We start from the raw sequence: 12086 nt of genomic DNA on the forward strand, positions 1-12086 counted from the left end.
CCCCCTGCCCTGCCCCGGCCCGGGCCCGGTCTTTTCAAGTCTCATCCCTTCCTCTTCTCCTCCCCGCCCCGCGCCGGTCTTGTGTGAGGAGAGAATGGAGTGTCCGAGGGGGACGCCCTAAGCAGATCCCCAGAAAAATAAGACTCCGTCGTGGCGTAGGGCTGTGGCGACTGACTGACGCCTCTCTCTCAGAGGCTTTTCTGCCCTAAGCACCGAGCTGTCCCGGCGCAACGAGTGGAGTCTCGAGCTCGACCCCGACCAACCCGGCGCCCGCCTCCCGGTACCGCGGCGCCCCGGCGGGCCCACCGCCTCCCGCCGCCCTCGCATAGACACAACTGCGTAGAGGGTTCAAAAAACTACCTCAGCGCATGGAGGGAAAGAGCAGCTTGAAAACATGTTTTACAAGCACATCTAGAGTTTTACACAACCCACGCTGTCCAATGCACTAAAAACTGGACTCGCATTGTCTTTTAGAAAACAAATTTTAAAAAAACAAATTAAAAACAAATTAAATTTCCAAGCGCGATTTTTTTTTCACGTCCGGGATTCTACTTAACTCTACCGCTGCGACTACCCAAACCAGGGAGTGTGGAGAATTGCAATGATCTGGATAATCCAAGCCCGAAAAACTCGAACTTGAAAAACTACTAAAATTGTGTCCTGAAATACCCGCATCATTGCTCTAGTCCTTCCTGCCACCAGAGTAGACACAACTCCAGCCCACGGTCTACTCAACGGAATCTATTATCCACAGCCTCAGTGGCCAAATGGAAAGAACTGATTAGGTGCAAATCGAAAATCGTTTGGTGGCCGGTCTCTCAGACCCTCCGACCACCAGCTGTTAAGTACCTGGTCGGGGAAACTTGCGTCCTTATCTGTTCACAGCCCAGAGGCCGCGGAAGTAGCCTTGGGAGTTGCCAAAGAGAAAAGCAACTTTGATTTAGGGTTTTAGAAAACCCCAGAGGGCAAATGTGACCGCCAGGGTCAGTCAGTCAGCAGTTTTGGTCCAGACAAGGCACAGCCGAGTGGGGCGGTTCGGTTAAGCCACGGCGCCTCCCGACGTCACACACGCTCGCGCACACTCAGCCACGTGCTTGGGGTTATTCTTTAAACACAGGGCTGAAACTTCACCGGCAGACGGCTGGGTGCGGAGGAGCGCCAAAACCCGAGGTCCAGAACCCGCCCCTCGCCAGCCCGCCCCCACCCCCGCCGCGCCCGCTCCCGCGCCCGCGCCCGCGCCGGCGCCTGTGCCCACGTTCGCGCGCTTCCCTATCTAGAGTTAGTGACTTCGCGCTCCCGCTCGCCGCCGCCTCTCCCCACCCGCGCTCTGCTCCTGGACCCCAGATGCGCGTCCGCGTTCCCACGGCTCAGCCGGAGCTCCGCGGCGGGCTTTGGAGAGCGCGGCCCCGCCCCTCCTCTCCGACCAATCCCGGACCACGCTGACTCCCGAGGAGGCGGTGCCCGGCGGAGCTGCGGGGGCCTGCGCGCTGGAGGCTGGCTAGGGTGCCCCGCCCGCCCGGGGAGGCGTGGCCGGCGCCGGCTCTTGCGGCTGAGCTGGGCTGCAGCGTGGGAAAGAGCCGCGAGGAGCCGACCGCGCCGCCGCCCGAGACGCGCCTGCCAGGTCCCAGGGAGGGTGGGAGGGAGGAGGCAGGCAGGGAGGGCGCTGCGTCCGGCTCGGTGTCCGAGGCTCCGGCCCGGCTGCACCCCGCGCGGTGTTCGCCGTGATGAAGCGCCCTTGTGAGGAGACGACCTCTGAGAGCGACATGGACGAGACCATCGACGTGGGGAGCGAGAACAATTACTCGGGGTGAGCGCGGGCTCGGCGGGAGCTGTCCGGAGCCCGAGGGCATCGGGGAGCTTTGTGTACGAGCGGCTCCTTGGAAATCCCGAGGTTCCTCTCCGCCGCGTTCTAACCGAGCGGGGAAAGTTTTGCCCGAAAAACTTTCAGGGGTGGGCGCTTACGGAGCGCGTGTTCGTGTGGGGCGAGGCATGTGGGTTTGCACCCTAGGGGTGGGGCGGCCGAAAGTGTGCAGAGGTTGGCGAAGGAGGGTCCCCGGCTGTCAGCGTTGGGCGTGCGGACTGGCACGCCCGGGAGACGGGCGACGCCCCCGCCACCGAAACTGCATTTGGGAGCACTTTCAAAATGGGCCAGGCGAAGAGAGAAAAAAATGATTTTTTTTTTTTTATTTTTAAAGAGACTAAAAGATGACTTGCTTTTTGGAGCCATGAAAGCAATTAGCGATGTCAAGGCTAAGTAGGCTGAGATTTCCAGGTTGATCGTATGTGACTTGGCTGACGGGAGAGTGAGTGACAGATGAAGGATCGTTTCAGGCATCATCTGTCTCTTTGCTCGTTCCTGAGTCTGGAGAAGATCGAGATCGTGATCACGGAAGCCAGACCTCCACTTTCCAGTGACAGAGGGAGGTTATGGAGGCGTTTTAGTGCCAAGGCGGGTCAAATGATAATTGCTTCTAATTGCCATCCCCAGAAGCACCTTAATTATTTATCTGCAGCTGTCACTCAAAGAGTAAAATTCTACGTTTGGGAAACTGGTTTTCTTTCAATATTATTATTCTGATATGTACAAACCTTAGCCCGGAATCAGCAAAAGCAAAGATATTTGCTTGAAACGTTGTTTGCAAAGTATCTTCTAATTATTAAAGTGTTGTGTCATCTTTAAAAATGAGATCGGAAAAACAAAAGATGTCATGTGAAAGGTGAAACCAGTTGAGAAGGGGGTGGGAATGAGGGGGAACAGTTAATTCAGAAATAAGATCCAGAAGTGAGAAGGTGAGGTAATAAGAACCTGGTGTGTGCAATATTTCTATAATGAAAGAGAACAAATAACAGGAACCTGGAGAATTTGAGAACATGAGAAAGTAGAGTGTCCATGAATTATGAAGAGGAACAGATACAAACTAGAAAGGATCATAAAAATTATGTGACAGTATAGTGATTTGACTGAACTTTTGATATAGAATATATTTTCATTAGCAAACTCAATATGGATTTCAACTCTGAGAGGATTAAGCTCAGATTGAAGGCTGAGAGATACTCACCTAGAGTTTTATTTTCAAAGTAAAACAGTTACTTAGTAGTTGATCTAATTTTAATTTTTCTATTAGTGGCATATTTAATTTGGGGTCATTCTTTTGGAAGATTAATATAGAAAACATTGAATTTGTCATTTTTTTCTTGTATGACTACTTGGAGTTTTGAAATAGTAAGGTAACTTCTGTTTATTTTAAAGATTGCCTCTAGGGACAACAGTTTGACATGTGATGGCTGTATATCTGTTTGATAGTAATTATTTTAAAATAGCTTTGCTTTGTTCATTGGGTCTTACCAGAGGGAGGAGGAGGGATGCTATTAGAGATTAATTGACTTTTAAGAAACATTTATGAGTGGAACTAGGAAGTACTAATATCTAACTTCTCACCCTGACTGCCCATAATTATTTCATTGGGAGGCTCAGTAAAAGTTTAGGGACGTTTTTGCCAGTGGATTTGACATCTGGGTTACTCATTAAAATTAAAAGAAAAAAAGGCATGATTTCTATTTGAAAAGAGATATAAGGGCTGAAAGCAAAGTCTGCAAAGAGCAAGAATTAAGAATAAAATAATGCTGATCTGAACTGTGCTATCACTCTGAATATTTAATGGGTGCCATCAAGCACCCAGAAGAAAACAATTGTTATGTTAATTCAGCACCTGACAAACTCTTCTTATTTCATAGACAAAGTACTAGCTCTGTGATTAGATCGAATTCTCCAACAACGACATCTCAGATTATGGCAAGAAAGAAAAGGAGAGGGGTATGTGATTTTTTTTTTTTGTCTTTTTATTTCATGTAATCCAGCCTAATGTGTAGCAGTTGTATTTTTCCATTACGAGTAATTTTATCATTTGTGTATTCATGAACTTTTGTTGTTGTTTTGCTTTTTGGGGATAGATAATAGAGAAAAGGCGTCGAGATCGGATAAATAACAGTTTATCTGAGCTGAGACGACTGGTGCCAACTGCTTTCGAAAAACAAGTAAGCTGCCCCCCATCCTGACCACCCCACCAGTGAGCTCAAAAAAACTGATTCTCTCATCTGGCAACGTGGGTTCTTCTTAAAGCTCATTAAAATAATGGTGTATGTGCCGTGATCTGGCACAGAGCAGCTATTTCAATAAAATGCTTTGTTGTGGCAAAACTATTAAAAACATAATCCATCATGAAGTTGAAAAACATTTCCATTCTCTAGCTTATTTTCCCCTTAAGGGTAACATGTTCAAGCTCTCTCTGTTCTTTCTGTGAATACCAGTAGTGGTTTTGTTTAAAACTGAGCTGTATGTAGTATTCTTCTTTTTCAGAAAAGATATCTATGTGAAATTTCATTTTTGTCTCAAACTTTAAAAAATAAGCTTTTTATTTTAAAAAATAATCAAAGCCGAGGAAGTAACACCTCTAGCTCTATTTCCTAAATAATAATACTAACAAAATTTATTTACCAAACCACTTGGTTTCATTTTTAATCCCTGACTTAATAGAATGATGTTTGTTTTGAGGCATCTTTGTGGAAGTTTGTTAAAAATCAAACTAGCCATAAATTCCCCTTTTCAGAATTAAAGTATTCCTTTACCAAAAAAAAAAAAAGGAAGGAAATTAAAAGATTTGTACACTTAGTAAAGTAGGAAGTCAAATGTTTAAATCTTCCTTTTCATCTTGGAAGAGTTGTGTTTTTCCTCCTGCCGCCACGGCTGATAGATTTCAAAGAGCATCTTTCAGAGTATGGCATCATACCTTTGTTGAAAATAACTTTCAATTAAATTCAAATAGGGTATAAGACAGCTGTTGTTTGTTTATTCCATTTTGTTGTTTACTTCATGAACCACAAACATTATAAAGCAAGCCCTACAAAGCCCTTGGAAATTATCCAGAAACTGCAGTTTTGTTATTAGTCACTTTCACTGAAACTACTGTACATACTCATGGAAAAACTGAACATTGACAGAAGTATAAGTTGTCAAATGCTGTTGACTATACATTTTTAAGAGAAAAAAGGCACCACTCTATATGCTGAAACTGTCTTTAATGAGCTAAATGTAATGGGCAAATTGTAGTTTTGATTATTAGCATTTCCCATGACAAAACGTTGAAAATGAAAATATCAGTAATCAGTGACGTTTTTACTTTCAGTGCTGAAATGTCTACAATTATGAGAAACAGTTTGGTGATTTTTTTAGCGGGGGGGGGTGGGGGTGGGTGGGGTGGAGTTCGTTCGATTTTTTTTCTTAAATGTCGACTTAAACCTTAAAAGCAAACCTCAGTAGTTTGGCAGTTAGTTACCATAAACACAGGCTTTCCCATTTGCTGAGCTTGGCGACCAACCCTAGAGAGCTGGCCCTGTCACAATATAATTAGAAGAGTGTTCTTTCAAGCAGTTTAAGTCACTCTGGCACTCTCACCATGTACTGGGTGCTGACAATTTTCACAAAACAAGTAAAGCATAGGAACCTGAAATAAACTGCAGTTTCCTTTTCAAGAAAACATACTGATTTAATTATTTAGCTCTTCCAAGAAATTAGAAGCCACCCACAGCCCTCTGAGACAGTTTGAAGTGGCACATTTGTATTTCAGTTGGTTTCCAGAGGTTGCCTTGTTTTTAAAATGGGGGAGGGACATAAAACTATGACAATTTTATTAAGAACTATTTTAAAGGGTTCAAATATCCTTAAGCATTTTTGATGCTTATTAGATTAGATTATGCTTCCTTGTTTATGATCTTGGAATTTACAGTGACACCTGCTGGTAATTATTGGGAAAAAAAAAACCTTGAAAGTCTTCCCATCACACTTTTGGTTCTATACTTAACAGTGGTGTAGTATGAATTACCTTAAAGGCATAATAGAATTTTCTATTTTTGAAAAATATGCTTTTTAACAATAATTTGCTGAGATCCTATCTGCTTTTCCTCCAGAGTTGGATTCAACTGATCTAGACTTCAGCATTATATAAGACTATTGTATATCCCCTGATAAAATAAAGTATATTATTAACCAGTTTGATGCAGTTTGAGATTTTTGCAGTTGTAGTAGTTTGGGTAGAGTGATTTTAGTGTAATTATTTTTGTGTTTAAAAATTATTTAGTCTTTAAAAGTTAAAATGGCAAATATCTGTCATTAGGTGTGATGCAATTAGTGTTTTCATGTAAAGTTAGGAAGAATTCATATTTTTCTGTGAAAAAGTTAAACTTAGAATTTTCTAGTGAAAGGAAAAATTAAAACTTCAGGGTAAGTTGTTCCAAATTCATTTCCATAGGACTGATAAGATTTTATTATTTGTTTATTCAGGGATCTGCAAAGTTAGAAAAAGCTGAAATACTGCAAATGACAGTTGATCATTTAAAGATGCTCCAGGCAACTGGGGGTAAAGGTAAGTAGGTGACTTCATCCCCCCACCCCCACCCCCGCCCCTTCTACCTTTCTCTTTTCATTTTTTCTCCCTAAGATTGTAAGGAAGTCATAGTTGAACAGTTCTTTAACGAGCTGAGATAGGAGGTCCCAGATTAAAGCCGAGGAAATCAATGCTAATGGCAGGATTGAACTCGTGGGAAAGAACTTCTGGAACAAAAGAAGCACTTGACCCTGGGCTTGTGTTTGCTTTTATAATACTGTGGGAGTAAAGCTTCATTCACAGCAGCCTGGTCAGAGGTTTGTTTGGGACTTTCAGAAGTGCATGCTGGAATTTGTACAGAAAGACAAAACAAACACACAAACATCCAAACATAAACAGGAGGTTGGAGGCAATCTTTATCTCTTCTTTCCCTCTCCCCAGTCCCCCGTTAAATCAAGGATAGGACTCACTATAATGTAGCTCTTCCAAAGGAAGTGAATTTTCATTGTTGTTTTCAGAGTTTGGTTGATCTTGGATTTAGACCACACAGAGCATTTGAAGTGCAGGTAGTGAATCTCTGTCCTGGAAACCACTGATGGAGCAGTCATTCCTGTGAAGAGCAAATAGGAGCAGGTGCCCTGGGCCCAGTGCTGTGGAGAGATGTCTTCTGTACTGGATAGTGATTTAGGGAAGAATAGTCCAGAGGGTCAGGAAGTGACCCTCACTTCATGCTATGAATGGACTTGAGATCCTAAATGATGTAGTATTCATTCAGATTTCATTATCCCACCTCTCACACATCACTCAGACTTGATTTTGCCCTTTTATATCTTTTTCACCCTTCAAGCAGGCCTTTGGTATTCATCTTAGCCAAGGGTGCTGTTCCATATATTTGATAACTGGGTAAGGAGAGGGTACCACAGGGGCTAAGTGCTGCAGCTACACGCTGAACACTTATCTCTGCTCAGCATTAGCCTTTTATTACGTAGTATCAGAGTTTGCCCTAGATCAGGACAGGGGCAGGGCATTGGAGGGAAATAGCTGTATATCAACTGGTACAGAAGTATCTCAGTGTTTGACTCCAGCTGAGGACCTGTGGAGCATCAGCCCTGACCTTTACCATCTTTTACCTGTGTCAGGTTGGGGGGGGTGATCATTGTAAAGGGACGCCCTCACACACGGTGTGACTTACCCTCTGTTGTACCTTCTCAAGGAACCATCCTGCCTGAATAACCATACTGAACGGGTATGGAATTGTGATTTCTACTCGTTAAAATGTAACCCTCAGCCTAGGCTGCAAATATTCTTACGTAATAGGGAAGAGAACTGGATGAAATTCTAGAAGCCTGTGATCCAGCCCAGCTTGGCCACTGACTAACCTTTAAGCCGAGACAGAGGTGCTGGGCTGCACAGGGAGGCCTGTACTAGCACTCTGAGCCCTCAAGGCCCCCCGCTGCCCCAGGATTCTGTCTCTACACTAGCTCCCTCAGGATGTTAGGGGACCGATCGGGTTAGTGATCGTGCAGGGAAAGTTGTTTGATTGCGTGACTTCCCTTGGCATTGTTAGCCACAAGGCTAAGAATTTTTATCAGCGTTTCAAATATTTGGCATGAGCTATACTTCTAAAGAGTAATATTGTTCTTATGCCTTATTATAAACACTAAGTTCCATCTTGGTTGCTATTCTTGGCTACCTGAACAGTCCTAAAATTCATCCCAAAATAGTTTGTGAACAGACATTTCCGAGCAAGCTCCATACAAGTCGCCTGACTGCCAGCTCATTAGAGAGGTCACCTCGCAGGAGACCGTGTGGGCCTTGAAGAAGGGGGGCTGGTCGTGTGGGCTCCAATTGTTAAAGACTCACAGCTGCTATGGGGGCCCCAAAATGTACTGTTGAAGGACAGACACTGCACTTGGGTTGCCTGGTTTCAAATCCTGGCTTGTTTTTCTTTCTTTTTTTTTTTTGTTTTTTGGTCTGTGACCCTAGATAAAGGACTGACCTTTTCTGAGCCCCAGTTTCTTCGTTTGTAAAATGAGGACAGTAATAATGTTCACTTCACAAGGTTGTTGTGAACTTATTCACTTAAAGCCCAGAGAGCAGTGATGGAAGTGGTGTGGACCCCTGTGCTATGATTATTGGCCCAAGATGCGGTTGCAGGAAACAGTTGCTAATCGTCATTTCCCTCTGCATTCAGCAACGGTATAGAAATTACATAATTTATATTCCTTAAGATGCAACAGAGAACTCACCCATATACAACCACATACAGCTGGCAAATCACAAATTTCAATTACTTCATGCCGACTCATGAAGATTCTTGGAAGCTCCTGGGGTACAATTCTGTTGGTCCATTCTTTAGTCTGTCTTGGTATTGCAGGAGTTTCTAGAGAGAATTTAGTAGAGTAACCTAAATTTCTAGGTCCCTCTGGGTTTCTGGACTCTTGTCTACTCTGATGATTATCTCCCTTCTCTCATGAAGTCAGAAGTCTGCAAAGCCTTGCAGAGGACCCTGAGGACTCATGTGAAGTCTTTCTTTGGAGGCTTCTTCTTCAGGAAGAACTTTCCCTCCTAATGCCAGGGGCTTTATTGCTAACCATGCTGAAGTCCTGGGATGATGACTCTTTTTGTTGCTGATATTCCACATTTCATGATATTCTCTTATGTCAGCTTTGTGCTGTTGTTGTTACTGTCTTAATGGTGTATATTTTTTCCTCAAATTTCTTTTTGGGACTTCCAAATCTCTGTTGAAATTCTAGCTCTTGGACTTTGAATATTGTGACTACTGTTTTCCAAAGTGCTAGTCTAATTGTTAATAGATGATAAACAAAACAGGTAATACTTTGATCTACAAAAACATTAATAAAGGGAATGTAGTAAATGCCTTAGATGAAAATAACCTTGTTTGAGTGTGATATTTCTCATTTATGTATATACACATCCCCGAAGTGAGTAGACTAAATTTTAATTTGAAAAGTTTTTTAAAAAGTTGCAAATGAGAAAAAAAGTCTAAAAAGGTTACGTTTAGGGCTTCCCTGGTGGTGCAGTGGTTGAGAGTCCGCCTGCCAATTCAGGGGACATGGGTTCGTGCCCCGGTCCGGGAAGATCCCACGTGCCGCGGAGCGGCTGGGCCCATGAGCCATGGCCGCTGAGCCTGCGCGTCCGGAGCCTGTGCTCCGCAGCGGGAGAGGCCACAACAGTGAGAGGCCCGTGTACCGGAAAAAAAAAAAAAAGGTTACGTTTATACATATTAGAGGTTACTTATTCAAAGTGGTGACGTTTCCCCAAATGTCTGATTATTATCAGTACCCTAAATTGTCACTGATAATAATCAGATGTTACTATTTTCTATTCTAATGTATTATCTTTGGATAAAAAGGGTTTCTCATAAATGAGACCAGCTCTAGCTATTTTAATGGTAGTAACCTTAGGTGTAAGGGTATGTGCATACACACTGCCACAATTAATATACATTTTTTTCTTGGACGGATGCCAGAAAAAAGTAAGCTAACCAATGAAAGAAATATATATTTGGACTTCAGGAAAACTAGGAGTTATAGTAATGTTATATTACCTCATAGAAAAATAAGATCTTCAAATTAGTAATCAAATTTTTAAAAATCATTTTGCGGGCTTCCCTGGTGGCGCAGTGGTTGAGAATCCGCCTGCCGATGCAGGAGACACGGGTTCGTGCCCTGGTCCGGGAAGATCCCACATGCCGCGGAGCAACTAAGCCCGTGAGCCATGGCCGCTAGGCCTGCGTGTCCGGAGCCTGTGCTCCGCAACGGGAGAGGCCACAACAGTGAGAGGCCCGCGTACCGCAAAAAAAAAATAAATAAATAAAAATCATTTTGCTTCTTCAACTTTTTTCCATACAAAGTAATGGTGTTTTCATTTTGTTGATAAAAAACACCATGAGTCAAGAAGCATTTATGAAATTATTAAGCAGTTCTGGCACATTTCTAAAAAAGTCCTCACACTGCTCTTATGCATTTCACATCTCGGTTATAAATGCCAAGAGAGTGAGGATGTTTCAGATAAACCCTTTAATCTCCAATTCATGTGACAGAGACAGAGAGACTGGTACTCTGTTATACCATGGAAAAGTTTACTAGAAAATTTCACTATCCCACAATACAAAAGAAGAGACACCATTTTTTTTTTTTCTGGAAGTGTTTGAAACACAGATGTTCTTAATTCTTTTCCCCACTGTGCTATTTGGTTGCAGGAACAACTACAGTACATAGCATTGCCAGAGTTGTCACACATGTGAATTGCAAAGTGCACTTTCTTAACTTCTGCAAAAATTACAACCATAAATAGCTGGCAACGTTCTCAGAAAGGATCGTCGTTCTACTTAAATCTCTGAAGGACAGGGTGGAATGTAGGTGGTGGCTACTCTTCATAAGTGTATCATTCTTTCTCTCACTGTCTCTCCTGGCCCCCACTTTGCTCAAACCTCCTTGCAGGCTACTTTGACGCCCATGCTCTTGCCATGGACTTCATGAGCATTGGATTCCGAGAGTGCTTAACCGAAGTGGCAAGGTACCTGAGCTCTGTGGAAGGCCTGGACTCCTCCGATCCACTGCGGGTGCGCCTGGTCTCTCATCTCAGCACGTGTGCCTCACAGCGAGAGGCGGCGGCAATGACCTCCTCTCTGGCCCACCACCATCACCCCCTGCATCCTCACCACTGGGCGGCAGCCTTCCACCACCTTCCAGCAGCCCTGCTCCAACCCAGCGGACTCCACGCCTCGGAGCCCACCCCTTGCCGCCTCTCCACCACTTCAGAAGTGCCTCCTGCCCACGGCTCCACCCTCCTCACGGCCACGTTTGCCCACGCAGACTCTGCCCTTCGGATGCCATCAACAGGCAGCATCGCCCCCTGTGTGCCACCTCTCTCCACTTCTCTCTTGTCCCTCTCAGCCACTGTCCACGCGGCCGCTGCAGCAGCCACGGCAGCTGCGCACAGCTTCCCCCTGTCCTTCGCTGGGGCATTCCCCATGCTTCCCCCAAACGCAGCTGCAGCGGTGGCAGCTGCCACAGCCATCAGCCCTCCCTTGTCGGTATCAGCCACGTCCAGCCCTCAGCAGACAAGCAGTGGAACAAACAGTAAACCTTACCGACCCTGGGGGACAGAAGTGGGAGCTTTTTAAGTTTTCATTGAACTTCTTGCAGTAGTAACTGAATGTCCTTCATTTCAGAGTCAGCTTAAAACCTCTGCACCCTGAAAGTAGCCATACAGATGTCTGCAGATCCACAAAGGAACAATAAAGCTATTTGAGACACAAACCTCAGAAGTGGAAATGTGGTATTATCTTTTTTCTCTGTTTTGGTTTAAGGCAGTTTGGTAACTGACATCAGCAACTTTTGAAAATGTCACACTTGTTTTCATCTAGAAGTCTCCTGGAAAATATATGGACTGAACCATCCAGCAGTGCATCACGATGTCTGAATTGCGAAAGAAAAATGCCCTGACTGAATTTTGTTGAAACTAAATGGAAAAAAAATTCGTGTTTCATAAGTGCCTGAGCTAGTAAAGTTTTCTTTTGAACATACAACGTTGCACAAGTAAAGAAGAGCGTAGAAGAGCCTAGAAGAGCGTAGAGGTTAGGTTAAGAAAGGAGAAGGGACAGAAGTCTTGCATTAGGCTGCAGACATTTTACTACAAATACCAGAAAAGAGCAGTCTGTTGAAATCAACAGGTTTT

The 12086-nt window shown here is 44.2% G+C and overlaps 1 protein-coding gene across 1 annotated transcript; it reads left to right on the top strand.

Annotated features, from left to right (window-relative positions):
• Nucleotides 1-1579: 1579 nt before the first annotated feature.
• Nucleotides 1580-11676, top strand: HEY2 (hes related family bHLH transcription factor with YRPW motif 2). Its single transcript, XM_059083955.2, has 5 exons — nt 1580-1807; nt 3736-3814; nt 3952-4035; nt 6338-6419; nt 10847-11676. Exons 1-5 carry the CDS (start codon nt 1725-1727, stop codon nt 11530-11532), a joined length of 1014 nt encoding a protein of 337 aa, XP_058939938.1. The 5' UTR covers nt 1580-1724; the 3' UTR covers nt 11533-11676.
• The last annotated feature ends 410 nt before the right edge of the window (nt 11677-12086 follow it).

This window comes from Kogia breviceps, chromosome 13 (assembly GCF_026419965.1).
Source record: "Kogia breviceps isolate mKogBre1 chromosome 13, mKogBre1 haplotype 1, whole genome shotgun sequence".
Lineage (NCBI taxonomy): Eukaryota > Metazoa > Chordata > Mammalia > Artiodactyla > Physeteridae > Kogia > Kogia breviceps.

Coding starts and splice junctions, on each gene's coding strand:
- HEY2 (XM_059083955.2), top strand. CDS start 1,725: ATGAAGCGCCCTTGTGAGGAGACGACCTCTGAGAGCGACATGGACGAG. Junction 1,808..3,735: donor AGCGAGAACAATTACTCGGG/GTGAGCGCGGGC, acceptor CTTATTTCATAG/ACAAAGTACTAGCTCTGTGA. Junction 3,815..3,951: donor CAAGAAAGAAAAGGAGAGGG/GTATGTGATTTT, acceptor TTTTGGGGATAG/ATAATAGAGAAAAGGCGTCG.